The sequence below is a fragment of the Saimiri boliviensis genome, chromosome X, assembly GCF_048565385.1.
Source record: "Saimiri boliviensis isolate mSaiBol1 chromosome X, mSaiBol1.pri, whole genome shotgun sequence".
Taxonomy (NCBI): domain Eukaryota; kingdom Metazoa; phylum Chordata; class Mammalia; order Primates; family Cebidae; genus Saimiri; species Saimiri boliviensis.
Genome location: NC_133470.1, coordinates 28076912 through 28097247, shown reverse-complemented (window position 1 = coordinate 28097247; position 20336 = coordinate 28076912). Strand labels below are relative to the sequence as shown.

General features: G+C 38.9%; 1 protein-coding gene across 16 annotated transcripts in view; it reads left to right on the top strand.

Moving 5' to 3' along the window:
- DMD (dystrophin) overlaps window positions 1-20336 on the top strand; it is a 2654855-nt gene that overhangs the window by 2562575 nt on the left and 71944 nt on the right. For all 16 annotated transcript variants that reach the window (XM_010334838.3, XM_010334835.3, XM_074391460.1 and 13 more), the window contains one exon: window positions 2256-2413. In XM_010334838.3, coding sequence (XP_010333140.1) covers window positions 2256-2413 — 158 coding nt within the window. The remainder of the gene's footprint in view (window positions 1-2255; window positions 2414-20336) is intronic.

Here is a 20336-nt window from a genome sequence, read left to right as displayed (position 1 = left end):
GCTGTTTCTTAAAGTCTAGGTATGTACCATCCTACAGAATATCCTCTTGATTACACATAGGGATCTTTTGCTTAAAAAATTCTAAAACCATATTAAAAGCACACGTGGAGGCCGAGGCGGGTGGATCACGAGGTCGAGAGATCGAGACCATCCTGGTCAACATGGTGAAACCCCGTCTCTACTAAAAATACAAAAAATTAGCTGGGCATGGTGGCGCGTGCCTGTAATCCCAGCTACTCAGGAGGCTGAGGCAGGAGAATTGCCTGAACCCAGGAGGCGGAGGTTGCGGTGAGCTGAGATCGCGCCATTGCACTCCAGCCTGGGTAACAAGAGCGGAACTCCGTCTCAAAAAAAAAAAAAAAAAAAAAAAAAAAAAAAAAAAAAATTAAAAGCACACGTGAGAGGAGTGATGGTTCAGATGAGCAAGTGGCTATTCATTCCTATTGTGAAAGGCTGCACTTGGTTTTCTTCTTGAAATGCTTATAAGCAATCTTTTCAGTAGGAATATTAAACAAACCCAGCCTAGCTTGTCTTTTCTCACTTCCCTTAAGGCCTAGCCACACATGTGAGGAGATGCGCTGAGCTTCAGGACAGGCAGGAGATAAAAGCCACTCTGCGTCCTACTGATCATTTCTCCATCAGGAGTAAGCCACAAAATACACAAACCATTTTGGCTCTCACTTTTATATAGTTTACACTTGAGTTTTCTCATTCTGATAGCGAAAGAAAAATAACTGAACAGCTTTTGTTAACCATTTAAAAATGTATTTTGGATAAGACGGGTTATCTCTGTGTGCTTTTCTCCTTTAAATATTGTAGTTACATATTATAGGTTAGGTTTTAAGTCTACCATATATATTATATAGGAACAGCACATTATAAATATAATATTAAATTCAATAATTGAGGAAGCTTTGAGTCTGTGTTTCAAGTAACTACTAAGAGGGAACATGTTTTTAGGTTGGTGAAACAAAAATATTAACTTGAAAATGAGATGTTTGAAAATAACTCATAACTTTTAAAATAAACATCCAGTTATATGTATTGGAGAGAAAGTAAAAAGCTGTGTGTGCGATCTCAATTTTTAGTGCCATCTTAAGTATCTTGTTAAAACTTTAATTTCCTAGAGTTAAAAGTGTGCTTATAGGTACAAAAAGCTTTCTTGGATTTACTTTTTTTGAGGGGCAACTTCTAGGTGAATATAAGGTGTAATTAAAATTTTATTTCTGAAAACAAAATATAACATTGCAAGCATTTGGTATATTCATTTATTCTGTTACATATATTGGTTACCTGCTATCTACTGGCTACTGCTGTTCTACTGTAGACACTTCTGGCACACAGTTGACCCAGATATGGTTCCTTCCCTCAAGGGGATATAATTCTCCTGCCAAAAAAGATAGACACATATTAAATCAATGCCACTGTAATGTGATATGAGCTACTAATTAGGAATATGCAGCCAGGTGCAGTGGCTCATGCCTATTATCCCAGCACTTTGGGAGGCCAAGGTGGGTGGATCACTTCAGGTCAGGAGTTCAAGACCAGCCTGGCCAACATGGTGAAACTCCATCTCTACTAAAAATACAAAAATTAACTGGGTGTGGTGGCATGTGCCTGTAATCCCAGTTACTTGGGAGGCTGAGGCAGGAGAATAGCTTGAACCTGAGAGGCAGAGATTGTGCTGAGCAGAGATCACACCACTGCCCTCCAGCCTGCACAATAGAGTGAGACTTCATCTCAAAACAAACAAACAAACAAAAACTATGCACAGCATCCTGTGCGAACATATACATGATTGATGGGCTAGAAGCTCAGTGATCTTATGACTCCATAAAGAAGTCCCAGTACAATTTTTGAATCTCTGGTGTCCAAAGAGGTTAGTGCTTTCAGCCAGTTATATGTCTCTTAATGCAAAAACACTTACTTTTTGATAGTTGTTACATCCTATAATTCCCAAGGATTGTGTTCTGGCTTAGAAGAAATTTAAGTGTCAAGGGTACATGTAAAGCTTGTGCTTCTTGCAGTGACAGAGTTCATGTAAAAGTTATCACACTTCATATATATACAGTGATCATTAACTTGATTCATAAAATAAGAAATATCCAGATTAGCACAAATTAGAAGTAACCTCACGCTGTGGAAATATTGGCTACTCTTGAGAATTGGTACTAGAATTGAATTGGATGTCAGGTTCTGCTGGCATCCATTGAGTGCTGTGTTTTGGTTGTTACAATTTTCTTCTTCCTTTGTAGACCTTTTCAAGCAAGTGGCAAGTTCAACAGGATTTTGTGACCAGCGCAGGCTGGGCCTCCTCCTCCATGATTCTATCCAAATTCCAAGACAGTTGGGTGAAGTTGCATCCTTTGGAGGCAGTAACATTGAGCCAAGTGTCCGGAGCTGCTTCCAATTTGTAAGTTATTCACCTTCTAGGTAACATATTTCTTCTTTCATGGTTTAGAAATTAATTAAACCCACAGAGCTTCAGTTTTCATATTAGCTCTTCAGTAGGCAGTAGGCATGGGATTTGGGATATTTGGAACTTCTGTAGTAAGCAGCTTCTGGAACTCTAGGTTTTGGGAAAGAAGACAGTGCTGAGGAAGGAAAAGAAATCTCCATCTGCAGCAGGAACCCCACAGTTACTGAGGTGCTAGAAGGGAAGTGAGTTTCCAGTAGTTCAGCAAGGGAAGAAATAAGTCTCTAGCCACAGAAATCCTATGTATATAAGAAAATGGCCTTTGTAGGTGAGTCTCTTAGTCTCTGAATTCTTTCCCTAATTCTATTATTATAGCCTCCTTTAAATGGCTATTGGTAAATTGTTAGCACAGATATCCTTTTTTTTTTTTTTTTTTTTTTTTTTTGAGACGGAGTTTCGCTCTTGTTACCCAGGCTGGAGTGCAATGGCGCGATCTCGGCTCACCGCAACCTCCGCCTCCTGGGTTCAGGCAATTCTCCTGCCTCAGCCTCCTGAGTAGCTGGGATTATAGGCACGCGCCACCATGCCCAGCTAATTTTTTGTATTTTTAGTAGAGACAGGGTTTCACCATGTTGACCAGGTTGGTCTCGATCTCTCGACCTTGTGATCCACCCGCCTCGGCCTCCCAAAGTGCTGGGATTACAGGCTTGAGCCACCGTGCCCGGCCGTCCTTCTTTTTTTTTTTTTTAAATATCCTTTGTAGCATTGACATTCTCCTATAATTCCAAGGTCTAGAGGTGCGTACTCTCTGCTAATGTCCATCACTAGCTGTACATGCTGTTGTCCATTCTCTTTCCTATCCTGCCCCATTGCTTTTTCTCTGTCATAGTCAGTGCCCCAGAAACACCCTCTTCTTTACAAATGCCGGAGTACTCCACTGATAGACATTCATGTTGTTCTAATTTTTTTTTCTTTTCTCTTTTTTTCTTTTTTGAGATGGAGTCTTGTTCTGTCGCCCAGGCTGGTGTGCAGTGATGCGATCTTGGCTCACTGCAACCTCCGCCTCCCGGATTCAAGTGATTCCCCTGACTCAGCATTCTGAGTAGCTGAGATTACAGGTGCCTGCTACCACACCCGGCTAATTTTTGTATTTTTAGTAGAGATGGGGTTTCACTAGGTTGGCCAGGCTGGTCTTGAACTCCTGACCTCAGGTGATCCACCAGCCTTGGCCTCCGAAAGTGCTGGGATTACAGGCATGAGCCACTGTGCCCGTCCTCTAATTTTTATTAGGTATGTGGTGCTACAGGGACCATCCTTACCACTTAGCTTTTCTCTTTGCAGGTTTCTTTATAGGATTAATTCTCAGGTTTGTGATTGCCAGACAAAAAAACTATAAACTTTTTTGGTGGCCTTTCTTCAAAAGTTGTTTATAATGCTATTGCTATTGAAGAAATAAGATATTTTCAGTATCACATTATTCACAGTGTTTTTTTTTTTTTTTTTTCAAGTGTTAAGAGCTGTTTTTCTTATGTAGGGTTTCTCAATCCATTCAATGCTATTAACAAGGCTGATATTTACAAAATGGAACTTGCTGTAGAGCTAACTGGGTTATATCTGGAGTCTTTGACCACAGAGTAGGATGAAACTCTAGAAGGCTTCCTGGGCAGAACGCTGTGAATATTTAGGTGTTTAGAGCAGAGTATTTATTTAATAGTTAATTGGACCAGTTTACTGGGTGCACCCATAATAAGCTCACTTAGGTAAAGTGGGATATACTGTTTGAATTATTTTGTCGAAATTATGGAAAATTAGCCATAAATGTAAAATACATGTGGAGAAATAAATATCTTTTTCCACATCATATCCAAACCTTCCAAAACACAGCTAGATGGTCACTACCTAGCTTTTTAGAAAATATATTGCTGTATTAATATTTCTACTCCAAAATGTAGACACATGTAACTTTCATACAATGAATATTAATGGCCAGAAGGAATCTAGATTCAGTTTGATTTTTTAAAATCCAATTATAAAACAACTTGCCATAAACGTTATTTCCTAGTCTTTTTTTTTTTTTTTTTTTTTTTTTTTTTTTTTTTTTTTGAGATGGAGTCTCACTCTGTTGTCCAGGCTGGAGTGCAATGGTGAGACCTAGGCTCACATCAACCTCCAACTTCCGGGTTCACGTGATTCTCCTGCCTCAGCCTCCCTAGTAGCTGGGATTACAGGGTGCCTGCCACCATGCCTGGCTAATTTTTTGTAGAGACAGGGTTTCACCATTTTGGCCAGGCTGGGCTCGAACTCCTGACCTCAAGCAATCCACCTGCCTTGGCTTCCCAAAGTGCTGGGATTACAAGTCCTAATCAAGTTTCAGTTACTTTTTTAGTTCTAGTGAAATACACACATGTTCATATATAGGAACATATAACATATATGTGTGTGCATTGTGACTTGGGTTAAAGGTAAGGGTCAGTGATAGTCCCTGCTGCCGGGTAAACTAGGATATATTCAGTTGTCAGCTGGAGCCTTTGTTTTCTGTCACCCCTAGTACTGACTCATCAGGAAGCCACCACCATCCTCACTGCAGCCTCTGGCCCTCTTGGATTTGCTTGTCAGGATAAAGGGTGGCCAAACAGAAGCTCTGCTTTTCCTGGGCTGCCCCCCTTATCAGGAGACCAACCTATTCCATTTCTGCCTGCTGCCTCCTTTTGCTAGAAACCTCCTTCTCCCCTAAACCCATGTCTCTGGTTTGCTTACATTTCTGTCTCTGTAATAACAACTCTGTATTCTAATTGTCAAAGCTTTGAAATCATCCATCCTTGCATATTTATTGAATTCCCTCCGTGTTGGCCAGCCACTCTTGTAGCTCTTTGAAATGTGAAATGTGTTTTGTTCTGTTTTGTTTTGAGAAGAGGTCTAGCTATGGCACCCAGGTTGGAGTGCAGTCACATGATCACAGCTCATTGCAGCCTCAACCTCTGGGCTCAAACAGTCCTCCCACCTCAGCCTCCTGGTTAGCTGGGACTACAGGCATGGACCACCACGCCTGGCAGTTTTTAAAAATTTTTCGTTTTTGTTTGTTTGTGGAGACAGTGTCTCTCACCATGTTGCCTAGGCTAGTCTCAAGCTCTTGGGCTCAAGCGGTCCACCCGCCTCAGCCTCCCAAATGCTGGGAATACAGGTGTGAGCCATGGCATCCAGCCTTGAAATGTTTTCTATGAGACTGGGGAGATATCAGTCAAGACATGAATGGTGGTAACAGGTGGCTTTTGATTTTTTTCTGTATTATTTTTATTTTCTGTGTTTTCTTCTTTGAACATTTATAATTAGGAAAAAAAATAGTAAAGTGCAGCGTTTTTTGGGGGGAAAGAACCATGTTTTGTTGGATTGTTTTTCATTGCCATTCTTACATTGTTTCCAGGCCTTCTCATCATTGCACTGTCTTCCTGGCAAGCCTCCACTCCACACTCTAGTCCTTTGCATTGGTCTTACTGCCCTCATACTGGTTTTAGAGAAAAGCATTCACCATATGACAGAGTCCTTAAAAATGTCAGTATCTTTCCATTGTCTGCTGAACAAATCCTGATTTCTCTATTTAACTCTCAGAGCTTTCTTAAGCTGGTTTCATAACCACCCATAGTTTGCTTACACTATCATGAAACAGCTTCTTCTTACCATTTGTACCTATTATGCTTATAAATTATATTGTTACCATTGCTACTAACAAAACTTTGTTCACATGAATTCTCTCATTTAATCCTCACCAAGTGTTTGAGGGGAACAGAATAGTCAGGCTTTGGAGATTTTGCTTTTATTATTGTTTAAGTGGATGAATAATTTATCTGTGCCCTTGAAGTCCCTCAGCTGGTGGAAGGGTTTGATTGCTAGTCCACCGCCACATTTACCACCTCATTCTCAAATGTAGTTTCTGATGCTTCTGCTCTCCAGCTTCCCGAGGTCAAACAACAGCTAGTTCTCCTGAGTCCTAGATAGAATAAGAAAAGGCATGAGAAGACAGGGAACCTTGAGGGGGAAGAGGAAACAGTATGAAGTATTGGCAAATTGAGTATTTCTAGTAAGATGATAGTAAATTCCGTATCTATGGTGAGGCTTACATTACTTAGATTTGAGGATCCTCTCAGCTTTGTAGCAATTTGCAATCAGGTTCAATGGATCCATTGTAAATATTTACCTAGGAATCGACGTCCTGGCCCTGGCATGCATTTCCCCGGCCTGGTGCACTGGCAGTCACCTTGCCTTTCGTTGTGCAATGTGCAGAAAAATACAATGTTTGCTGTAGGGAAAGATAACAGGAGTGAAAATGTCCTCTGCCCTTTGTTTGAAGTACAGGACCTTGGGAATGGGGCTGGGCTGGCTCCTTCAGCAAGCTTGTGCTCAAAGGCTGCTATTTCTACCAGCCTGGGGAAGTAGCAATAAAGTATTTATTTATCCTGCAAATGCATTCCTTGCATCACAGATTTTATTTCCTTTGATTTCTTGTCACCAACTGGAAACTTACTTTTAATTCAAGTTGGTACGGTTAGAAAGGTACTGAATCTTCTAATTCGGATAAGGGCCCAGTAGTGGCAAGAAGAGAGGTGTGTTTTTATGTGCTACACTCTCTGGATTATCTATTAAAGGTTTTCTCATATCCCTCCCCACTAACCACTTAAAAAGAGAAAAGGAAATCACCCTTCAGGTCTAAATGATAATTTTTGCTTATTTAAAAATCGCTATAGGTCTTCTAAGAAATTATCCATTAAGCCCGGAAATGAAGTCATATCTATGACTATTAAAAAGGAATATTGACTATTAATTTATGGCTTTGACAGTGGTATCGTCGTAGATACTAAATGAGGCAGCAGGATACATTTCCCCATTAATAGCATATTGCAGTCAACACATTTACTGGGAAGTGGACTCATTTTGATAATGATAGAAGTAAAGTTTTGCAACTAGTTTATTATTAGAGATACAGCTATAATTAATATATGGTCAGTTTGTTGCCCTCTCATATTCCATGGAAACAGCCCTGTTGGGAGATTAGATTGATCTTTATGACCTTAGTAAGGCCAAGCCTGCCCTGGAAATGAGTCACAGAGACTGCCTGAAGGAACCTTGAGGGTTATCTGCATCTCTCCTTTTTCAGATGAGAAAACAGGGCCACAGTGGCAGAATGAATCTGTTCTACATCATGCAATTATATCATGTCACGGCTTCAACCAGTTCAGAGACTAGATTGAAATAACACAGTGTTAATGTGTTAATGTGATCCCTTATATGAATTTTAGATTGTAATAGAGATAAACATCCCACTCCAAAACACATACATGCACATACATGTGCATGTACACACACACATCTTTGTTAAAAAAAGTCTAATCCCAACATAGCCATTTAGTCTATCTTCAAGTAAAACCAAGTATCACTTTTAGGTGGGAAAACTTTATACAGTCATGTGCTGAACAATGACGTTTTGGTCAACGACAGGTGATATATACTGTGTTGGTCCCATAAGATCAATTTAAAAAGAGATTATAATGGAACTGAAAAATTCTTACTACTTTGTGACATTGTAGCCATTGTAACATCACCGCGCAAAGAATTATCTCACAAACCTGCAGTGCCAGCCATTTAACAAGTGTAAAAGTATGTTTTAATATACTTTATTTTCAATTATTATGGACACATAATAGTACTTATTTATGGGTTACATGTGACATTTTTATACAAGCATACAATGTGTAGAGTAGTACAGTGAGGGTAATTGGGGTATCCAGCATCTCAAACATTCACTGTTTCTCTGTTAGGAACGTCCCAACTCCTCTCTTTTAGTTATTTTGAAATATACAATAAATTATTGTTGCCATGCATGGTACCATGCACCTGTAGCCCCAGCTTCTTAGGAGGCTGAGGTGGGATGACACTTGAGCCCAGTAGTTCAAGGCTGTAATGTACAACGATTGCACCTGTGAATAGCTACTACACTCCACATGGACAGCATAGTGAGACCCTATCTATAAAAATATTTAAAAATACATTGATTACTATAGTGACCTTATTGTGCTACCAAACATTATATCATACTTCTTCTTACTGTATTTTTGTACCCACTAACCATCGCCTTCTTATCCCCCACCCCCATCTTTACTACTTTTACCAGACACTGGTACTCATGATTCTGCTCTGTCTCCATGAGTGCACTTTTTTTTTTTTTTTTTTTTTAGCTCCCACACATGAGTAAGAACATGGGCTACTTCTCTTTCTGTGTGTGGCTTATCTCAATTAACATAATATCTTCTGGTTCCATACATGTTGCTGCAAATAATAGGATTTCCTTCTATTTTATGGCTGAATAATATTCCATTATGTGTTTATAGTACATTTTCTTTATGCATTTATCCACCGATGGGCACTTAGGTTGATTCTCTATCTTGGCTATTGTGAACAATCTGCAGTGAACATGGGGCTGCAGGTATCTTTTTATGGTTTCGATTTTGTAGTATTTTCTTCTGTAAACATTTTAAGGACTTTATTGTTTAGATATCATCAAGTATACCCACTTTATATTCAATATGCTTCACCTATGAAAGCTGGAGTGTCAAAATCTGTTTATTTTACATCTGTTTTCTGCCTCCTATTGTACTTAGTATTCACAATGAATAAGTTGCTTTTCCATCTATCTTCTGAATTTTTCTATTTGTATGACAAAAATGAATACCATCTAGGCACAGTTATTGTAATAATGTAGAATGATGTGGAAATGAGAATAAATTACAGTCTCAACTGTTGAGAACAAGTGTTTCGCTGTGTTAGAAACATTCCAATTCCACTCCTTTAGTTATTTTGCAATATACTATGTAATGTTGTTGCCATGCATGGTGGCATGCACCTGTAGTCCCAGTTACTCAGGAGGCTGAGGTGGAAGGATTACTATCACATAAATGATAAAACTTTCCAGAATATCTGGATTAGTGACGGGCAGAGTGGTTAAGTGCATAGGCTCTGAAACCAGACTGTGCCTGCGTCCAAATCTCAGCTCTGATATTTGCTGGTTGTATGACTGTGGGCACATTTCTTAACCTTCCTGGCCCCTGAACTCTTGGAGGTGATTGAGGGGATTAAATGAACCAATAGAAGCAAAGCACTTACGAGCTGTGGTGAATATATAGTTGGTGCCCAGTGGATGTTAGCTATGATTATCTAAAGTGTGTGTTGTGGCATGAAAATACCTGCCAATATTAATAATTCCTTTTATCTATAACAGAACGTCTCATCTGTGGATTTTTAAAAGACTCTAGAGATTCTGTTTCTCTGCAAATGTTAAAATGCCATGCCAGGAGACTTTAGCTTGTTAGACAGCATTCTCCAGGGCAGTCGATTAAATTTTATTAATATATTTTCCATCTTGAAAGGAACTCCTAAAAATCCTACTTCTCTTAGGTTTCCTTTGGCTTTTTGTTTAGTAATCAGACTGCGGGCCCTTTTGTTCTATAGATATTCTTTTTACACCCCTTTTGGACTGATCAGTAATCTCTGGTAACTAAATAATTAGAGTTACTACAATTTGATATTTATAAAGAGGTGGCCTTTCCTAGAATTGAAGGTAGACCCTAATAGTTCCAGTCAGCCTTCCACAGAGATAGCTGGCTGCCATGAAAAGCTGGGAGATATCACCGACCTCTTACGGGGCTTGCTTATGAACAGTTAGTTAAAATGCCTGCAATTTTCAGAAAAGACTCTTATCAGAGTATTATCAGCATTATCTTAAGTTTAATATTGGTTTCCAATTGCTATTTGTAAAAATTATAAGCTATTGTGGGTTAAGCTTTGTGATTATCTATTTAAGTTACAGTGATTTGTTTAACTTCTCTATGTGGAGTAATGGATGTTTTCTCATCAGAATTTTGAAGATAGGTTTGTGTTGTAGTTGAAGGCTGTTTCATTCATACACTTTTTGCTAAGGAAAAGCATATGTCATTTTGTTCCTGTCTTCATCCTTCTAAAGTAGCACTTTATTGTTATGACCAAATCTTCCTCCCTCCCTCCCTCCCTGTATTCTCCTCCCTCCCTCCCTTTTTCTTTCTTCCTCTTTCTTTCTTTTCCTTTTTACTTTTATTTTCTCTCTCCCACTTCCTCCCTCCCTCCCTCCTTTCCTCCTTCCTTCCTTCCTTTTTAAAGGATTTTAGGAGGCAGTAGTGAAAAAACTAATTTTATATTTTCTTTTATATAATATGTCCCAATCCATACTTGAGAAAGTATGTTCCATTGTATCTGTAGACACATATATGTGCTTTACCATGTATATGTGAAACTTTTCTAATTTAACTTTTCTGTTAAAGTAGAACTTTGTAGCATAAATGAATACTATTGAGTATGCTTAGGGATTTGCATAGATTTAAAATGTACGTATGTTCCCTGGGGCCATGGTGTTAATTGGTTTATTAGTCAGGTGGAGTGGAGAGCCTGAGGTCAGGACTGTTGTCCTTGAACATGGAAATGAAGAGTGGATAATCACCATGTGTTATTGTTTGGGCTGATTTTATCTTTAATGGGTGATTCAGAGTCCTGATTAATATTTAGAGCATTGACTGCTGGCCTCCTACCTGCTCATTATCTTTAGAACTTTAAATAAAATGCTTGATTTCTACGAAGACCGTAGTTGGGAAGCCTTTTACTTCCTGTCTCACAAAGACAACTCTTGACCTCTCCTTCCTTACTTTAAACAAGAAAAAATTCTGTACATGTGGGGACTCTTAAACTCATTTTCTTGGCTGGAGATTCACATTTAGGGATCTAGGAAAAGCACTTTTAGGTAGAGTGGGTGAGGGGATGCTTTAAGAACCATGACAAGGACAGGAAGGAAATAAATTTTGTGTTAGGCTTGCATTTTTAGAGAAAACGAATCCTGGGGAACTTTTCACACTCATTACTATTACATTATACCACGTCCCTGTTCCTTTCACAGTTACTAAAATCACCCTTGCCCACCCTCCTGCCTTGCCCACAACCCCTTCCCATGAAGGAGTGACTTGGAAGAAATCATCGTTTTCAACCAATATTTTATTTTGGAAATGTTTCAAGCACAAAGAAGACTTGTAAGGATAGTTTAAGGAACACTCATCTGTATCACGTATCTGTACAACCCATGGTTGCTTTTTGCTCTCCTTACCTCTTTCACCCTCTCAACTCTGTTTATGTATGTGTCCGTCTGTGCGCATACACACACAAATACATTTTCCCTCATACAATTTAAAAGTAAAGGAGCATCACAACAGAAACTCCTAAACACTTCACCATACACCATTTTCTTAAAGGACATTCTCTAACATAACAGCAATGCTATCATCACACACAAACTTAACAGCAATCCAGTATTACCATATGATAATGCAGTCCACACTGAAAATTCCCCAGTGTCCCAGGAATGTTCCTTTTAGCCACTGTTTTCTTCCAGGATCTAGTCAAGGATTTTGTCTTGCATTTGTTTGTCATGTCTCTGTACCTTCATTTAGTTCTAAACAGTATCCCAGCATTTTTTTTTTTTTTTCGTTTCATGACATTGACTTTTTTTTGCAGGATGGGAACAGAATCTTGCTCTGTCACCCAGGCTGGAGTGCAGTGGCGTGATCTTGGCTCACTGCAACCCCTGCCTCCCAGGTTCAAGTGATTCTCTTCCTCAGCCTCAGGAGTAGCTGGGAGTACAAGTGCATACCACCATGCCCAGCTAAGTTTTGTATTTTTAGTAGAGATGAGGCTTCACCAGGTTGGCCAGGCTGGTCTCGAACTCCTGACCTCAGGTGATCTGCCTGCCTCGGCCTCCCAAAGTGCTGGGATTACAGGCATGAGTCACCGTGCCCTCTGACGTTGACATTATTGAAGAGTTCAGACTAGTTCTCTTGAAGAGTGTCCCATATTCTGGAGTGTTTCTGATGGTTTCCTTGTGATTAATGTTAACATGTTTTTGGCCAAAAGATGGTACGATGCTGCTCTTTACCTACGATTGTATCACAATCTGGAGTGACAAAACAGCATTTTGTTCCTGTTGGTATCACAGTGTTAAGGTGGCATCTGCCAGATAGTTTCGTTGTATAATACTCTTTTCCCTTTGTGACTAGAAAGTAATTTTTTTTAATATATTTTGGCATATTGTAAATATCCTATTCCTTAACTTTTAACCTTATGATTTTAGCAGTTATTGATGATCCATGTCTAATTCAATTATAATATTGGTGGTTGCATAATAGTGCTTTTCTAATTCTACCATTCTTTCTGCATATATATTAGACCATTTTCTTATTTAAAGAAGAGCTGCTTCTACCTCTCCCCCAACTATTCTTGAACATCACTGTGGACATCCAAGGTGGTTCTGAGTGTACAAAGAATGATCTCTCTCTTTACTGAACTGCTGTTGGATACTATTTTTGTCTTGGAATTGTTTAAAATGCCAGTGTATAGAACTGACAGTCCTTTCTCCAGATAGCAGCATAAACATATGTCTAATAAATATATTATCATGTTAACCAACTCTCTTACGGGAACCACACGTTGACATAACTAAAACATGTAATGTGAAAACTATGCACCGAATTGAGAAGCTCATAGATTATTGTTTCTTTTTTTCCCTTTTGCAACTTCAGTATATATGGACCTGTGCCTGTCAGTCCAGGTAGCTGATACATACTGTGGCATCTAATGGTATAAGGGACATGTGATGCTGAAAAGCATGGGGAAAAGAGGTGATCAGAGGAGATAATCCATTTATCAGTGTTGTGGGGTATTCATTTGCACCTTCCCTTGGCTCTTGCAGCCATGTAATCAGCATATAATTCACTTGAAGATTTAGTACCTGGCCATTGTCCTAAGTGGGCCTTGCTTACTTAGGTATCAGACTAAAGCACACTCAAACAAGTTAAAGATTCAGAAGATTTTGGGGGTCACCCTGCTTTTTCCTCCATAGGATATCACTTTTGACCTGTCTTTTAAAGACTGTTTTAAGCATATATATTTCAGTATTAAAATCGTAGATAATCTTGAGCTGTTTCCTTAATATCATTGGGCTTTATCTTATCTGTAACATGAAGTTAAAACAGGTTATCTCAAAAGTTACTTATCCCTCAGTTTCTTTGATTATATGCTAAAAGTTGAAAGGCAGAAAGGGAAATGGATTACTGTACTTATTTCAAAGCTTGGCCATGATCAGCAAATTCTTACCTGATCTTCTGGGTAACAACTCGCGTAACAGAGCTATAAGGTACAGAAAACAGTCTTGTACATAGAGTATGGCATTTCACATGAGACCACCTGTTTTCTGAATGGAAACATACCCTAAAAGCAAGATGTGAAAAACTATTGTGTAGAACCTCATATAAATGATCCCTTGTGTTCATCCCTACACTATGGTTTCCTCAGTAACTCAAAAGTAAAACCCGAGTGTCTTGTGTCTAAGACGATCAAAATGTTACCTTCCTTCTGTTTTATTTGTGACATGCAGGTTTTGTATAGTTTTATAGAGATTTTTTATCACTCATTTGATTTTCATAAAAATTGGGATTGTTTGGAAGAAGAGTCATTAATATTCTTTACAACTTGTACTTGTTCCTCCTTTTATGTTCTTTGCTGGTGCAGACTTCTCTCTTATGTAAAATATTCTACCGATACCCTTGGTAGATTTAGAGGTTGTTAAAGAAATTATAATAACAGATCAGGAAACAGTCAGGGACTGCCTGTCCTATACTGTCTGACCCTGACTAACCACTTTCCTTGTGGTTTTAAATCTTTGTGTACAGACTGTAATTCAAAAAAAACCCAGTTTTTATATAAATTTAAATACAACAAATCTTTCCAAATGCTAAGGCTTTTTATAATGAGGGCCAGAAAAGTTGAGTTGTCAGCTTTTAATGCCATTACCTATTAACAATGCCAATGACATTGAAATGATTTTTTGGATTTATGAAGGGAACATTTTAGTGTGAAAATAGCAAATGAAAATGGGCACTGTATAGTCCGTTTTCATACTGCTGATAAAGACATAGCTGAGACTGGGTATTACAAAAGAAAGAAGTGTATTGGACTTACAGTTTCACATGGCTGGGGAGGCCTCACAATCGTGGTGGAAGGCAAAGAGGAGAAAGTCACAACTTACGTAGCTGGCAGCAGGAAAAAAAAAAAAAGAGCTTATGCAGAGAAACTCCCATTTTTAAAACCATCAGCTAGATAGTGTGCGACTCATTTTCTATCACTAGAACAGTGTAGAAAAGACCCACCCCACAATTCAGTCACCTCCCACTGGGTTCCTCCCATGCCACGTGACTTGCGGGAGTTATAATTCAAGATGAGATTTGGGTGGGGACATAGCTAAACCATATTAGCCATGAAGGAGAGATTACCCTTTCTAAAAATCTGTGGTTTACTCACAATATTTTCTATAAATTTACCTTTTTCTGTCCAGAATGTTTAGAAATTGTATTTATGGATATGTAAGTATTTAATATTTGTATATTTATTTTTTTCTCTAAATGGTTATGACCTCTACTAAGTAAAATCAAAACGTACACATAGACAGACACACACACACACACACACACACACACACAGATAGTTATTCTTGTACTAGCAGACCTGCTTTACCTTACTTGGGATAATTATTTACCATGATTAAATAAATAAATTTCTGCAACTATTTATCCTGGAACACATTGCACAGAGTTGTCAGTTTGAGAAGCAACTTGATTTCAAATCTGAATCTACAATTTTAGCATATTACCTTGTGACTTCTAGTTTGGGGCTTTTCATTTCCTTTTTGTTCTCTCTACCCTCAGTTTATGAACCAGTGTGGCATTTCAGCAGTTGAATAGGCCTATTGTAGCCTCCCAGTTTCTGTGTGGTAGAGGATAGTTGCCTGCTTATTAAATGCTGTGAAGGACTCTCAGGGAAGTCTGTTGTTTAGTGAGTAGTGATGAATCAATGTGGATTTCTTAGTTTTGACACGTGAAGCATATGGTTATGTAAGATGTTAACATTGGGGCAGGGTTTCTCAACCTTGGCCCAAAGAATTCTAGTTCTTTGTTGTGGGAAGCTGCCCTGTGTCTGGATGTTTAGCGGGATCCTGGCTTCTAGCTACTAAATGCTAGTAGCACCTCCCCCTCAGTTGTGACAACCAAAAATGTCTCCTGTAAAAGATACCAGGATGAAATCACTTTCTGTCAGTCTCAAACAAACTAGAGCCAGGAAAGCATGAAAGGAGGAGGGTTCATGGTTACATGCCTGAGATAAAGACTGTCTCAAGGACTTTCTAAAATTGCCCCACAAGAATTTCCTTTCTTAACACTGCAGCAGTTCACATAAGATGCTCTCAAAAGAACATCTGCCCAGTAGTGGCATCTCCACCAGTAAACTGACACCAATTCTGGCATTGAACATCTGAAACCAATGAACTATGTTTCCAAGCAGCTTATGTAAACATCTGCTTTTACCAATAAAAGTTTCCGTCCACCATCCCCTCTTCACATGCATCTTGGGTTATAATCCTCATATCTAATTCCTAAATAAATTCAACATATTTAGAGATGTTTTTTCTTTGATGTTTTTTGGTCAACACTCCAAACATTGTCATATTTTCTCTGGGGAAATATCATTTCCGGTTAGAACCACTGACCTAGCAAAAAGCTATCTGCCTGTGCTGTTCCTTTCAAGGGCACTAAGTGTGAATTTTGTGTATACTTGTATTTTAAGCCAGATCATTCTAAACATACCTTCCAAGTCCGGATGCAGTCTGTTAGCCTTTTATGTGTGATACCATCACAGGGAAACCAACAGAAAGACATTTACTTTAATCTATAGAGTAAATTTTAGACAGTTTGAGAAAGTACATATTTTGTCTTCTACTCTTTATATAAATCTTTATAAGTTTATGTTTTGCTCTTTGGGGTGACTAGGCAGGTTTTTAAAATTCTGACTTCATACAGATTTTATAATTTTGCTTTTATTTTTTGTGATCACATTGCAGCTGAATTCCCACCCACTGTTCAATTCAGCAGACTTTAACAGAGAGTCCAGAATTATAGTTCCTGTCTTTAATTAATCTGCAATTTAGGAAAGAAATTAAGAAGGTGTAGTTATGTATTGTTTCCAGGATGGTAGTTTCTTGTTATCTGAGAATTACTGGGCACAGTCTCTTGCCTAATGTTTACTTCTCTTCACTATCAATATGATAAGTTCAAAGGGCATTACATGGCAAGTTTGGAGGTAGGATATTTCCCAGGTTTCCAATAACTTTTGGATTTGTTTGATGTTGTACATACATTTTTAAGGATACAGTTGACCCTTAAAAAACATAGGTTTGAACTGTGTGGGTCCACTTATAAGTGGATTGTTTTCAACCAAATGCATATCAAAAATACAGTATTCAAAATGCAAAACCTGTGGATATGGGTTGTGCTGGGCCGACTGTGGTACTTGAGTATGTGTGGATTTTGCTGTATCCCAACAGCCCCATGGGAATGAGGCTGCAGGGGTCCAGGAAGCAAACCCCAGCATATACTGAGGGATGACTATACTAATTATTGTAGTTTATTAAGTATTGACATGGTTTTCACAAACCTCACAATTGAAATGCCAGTTGCCTTCTCTTAAAAATGTAATGTATATGTTTATGGTAGCTGGCATGCAGGGCTTGCTGAGAAATATTTCAGTTGCATTTCCTCTGTAGCCATGAATTAATTTTATTATCTTGAGAGAAAAATGAGCATTTAGGTTGACCTCCTGGCAGCCAGTTGGCCCTTCAGGATCCAAGGATTTATGGAAAGCACAACATCAAAGAAATCCAAAAGTTATTCGGAACCCTGGCAAATCTCCTACCTGCAAACTTGCCATATAAATGCCCTTTGAACATATTATATTGATAGTTAAATCCCTTTGCCAGAAATTCCACATATCGAGAATTCTTTAACTGTCTTTATACATTGTTATATTTGTATAAACATGACATTTGTATGAAGCCACCCTCCAATGTGCTGTAACAGAGCAATAGTAATGACAGCTGATTCCTTCCCCTAGCCTTTATGTTATGGATAGTTGCTGGCAGGTAAGGACCAACAGAGAAAGAAGAGAAACCTAGCGTAATTCCAACCTGTAACTATCACAATGGAATCAGCTGTGATAGCTTTGCTTTTTGTGTGTGCGTTCCATAGAATGGGGAAATGGAGTTACTGCCAAAACAATAGCAAAAGCAAAACAAAACAAAGCCAGTAAACAAAACAAAACCCAGGGCTAAATGACCTTTCTAAGAGATTTTGCCTGGATGGCTTGAAACTGGTGTTTAGGGATGAGGACAAGGTCACCCTTGATACTGAGAGAGGAATGTATCTGAGACTTATATGTATCTCAGCAAATAATGGTACTTACAAAGATTATCTCAGCCCGATGAATGTCAACATACTTATCTTTTGACCTTAATAACTTCCTGCTGGTCCAGTCTATCCCTATATATATTTTTCTAGAATGATCAAAATGTCATTTTAGCTGGGTTTAATTCCACTTCTCTTAGGTCTTTTTAGAAGCTTGCCTGGCTTTTAATTCTTTTTCTTTATTGCCAGACAAAAGGAAAGAGAATATACCACTAGGATATAGAATAGTTTGTCATAAAAATGAAAGACTGAAACAGAATAAGAATGTGAATCCCCATATCTTGTCTTCAGTGCTGTCAGTTGGCATAGGTGAGCAGTTTTAAAAGAGTCAAAATGATGGATCTTGCATCTTAGGGGCTAGAAAGAAATTTGAGAATTTCCAACCTTTAAGCACAGAAGAATCTATAGTATTTTGAAAGAGTAGAACATTCTGCAGCCTCCCTTGGTAATTCACACTAATGCTTTAACAACTTTCAGCATCAGGAAATTCTTCCGTATGAGTTACAACCTAAATTCTTCATGCTGCTTGAGTCTGTTTCTTCTTGTTCTGTCCTCAGTGGAGGGATTGAACAGCTGGTCACAGGCCCCTATGTGAGAGCCATTCACATAATCGAAAACTGTTATTAAATCACCCCTTCAGTTACTCTTTCTTGCTTGTTCTCTCTCCCTCTCCTCCTCTCCTCTCCCCTCCTCCCTCCCTCCCTGTTTCATGACTAAATAATCCCAATTCCCTTAAGCTGTTCTCAGGTCTTTCAAACCCTTTAATTATCATCTTGCCTTTTTTGCCAAGCCTCCTCTAAGTTCTGGGTCAGTTGTAGCCACCAGAATTAGACACTGTTTGCTAAGAAGGGTTTAAGGGTAATGAGATAATATACTCCCGCTATACTTTCTATGCCTTTAGTTATATATCACAGACATAGTGTTTCTTTTATTATTTTTTTATTTATTTATTTTTTTTTTTTTTGAGACGGAGTTTCGCCCTTGTTACCCAGGCTGGAGTGCAATGGCGCGATCTCGGCTCACCGCAACCTCCGCCTCCTGGGCTCAGGCAATTCTCCTGCCTCAGCCTCCTGAGTAGCTGGGATTACAGGCACGTGCCAACATGCCCAGCTAATTTTTTGCACTTTTAGTAGAGACGGGGTTTCACCATGTTGACCAGGATGGTCTCGATCTCTCGACCTCGTGATCCACCCGCCTCGGCCTCCCAAAGTGCTGGGATTACAGGCTTGAGCCACCGCGCCCGGCCTCTTTTATTTTTTATACCTACATTTGTTGCTGACTCACAGATTTTTTTTCTGTGTTTCAGATGAACCACAATTTTATGCACATTTTCTGTATTAAGTATGAATTCTTACTCTGGAGCATGTCTTCTAATGCATCATTAAACAAACTAGTATTTAAACAAAAATCAGAAACAATGTATTGGTTCAGATTTAAGCACCAATAAACTTATGTTTTATAGGCATGAATGAGTAATTGCTTTCAACTTGCCACCTTTCTATAATGGTTTCTCTTCGAGCTAGAAAGGGTTATTTTGATAAAGTTCGTTTCTAGACCAGTGGAGCAAGAGGTTGTTATAAGGCATATTGTAGCTAAACACTTTCAATTCTTTTGATCAAGTCTCTCTTTGTGTCTTTGTGTACACAATGGAGAAACATGTGCAACAGAGACTAGATGATTCTATAACTAGGAATACTTACAGTTCAGAACCAAAGAGGACTGAATCATGGATTTGTGTTGACATGAGGCACAGGGTACAGTGGTGTGGCTCATGTCTGACCTTCGCCTGTTTGATATTACCACCAGTGACTTTTAACAATGAAGATAGAATACATGTTTTAAAATGTAAAAATTGGCCGGACGTGGTGGCTCACACCTGTAATCCCAGCACTTTGGGAGGCCAAGGTGGGTGGATCACCTGAGATCAAGAGTTCAAGACCACCCTGGCCAACATGGAGAAACCCTGTCTCTACAAAAATATAAATATTAGCCAGGCATGATGGCAGGTGCCTGTAACTCCAGCTACTTGGGAGCCTGAGGTGGGAATTGCTTGAACCGAGGAGATGGAGGTTGCAGTGAGCCAAGATGGTGCCACTGCACTCCAGACTGGGTAACACAGTGAGACTCCATCTCAAAAACAAAAACAAAATGTAAAAATTACCCAAAGGTAGGAAGAATGGCTAATTCTTTGGTTTTAAGAGTCAGATTTTTTAAAGATTTTGATGAGACTTTACAATGGGCTTAAACTACCAGAAAAGTCCTTGACAGATGTGAAAGGAAAAAAAAAATACCAGTTGGACAGGTACAGAGTGGAAGAATCATGGGAAACAACCAAGAACAGCATGCCCAGCATGACATTAGTATTTTGTGGTGTTTACAAGCTCTATAAGTTAAAAAAGGATGAAGGCCTCGGGATCATTGAATAATATGTGGACAGTCTGAGGTCAATCAAAGTTTAACATGTTTCTTTACTGGTGACCTTCTCAGTTTTTAATATATTAACGTGCATTAAG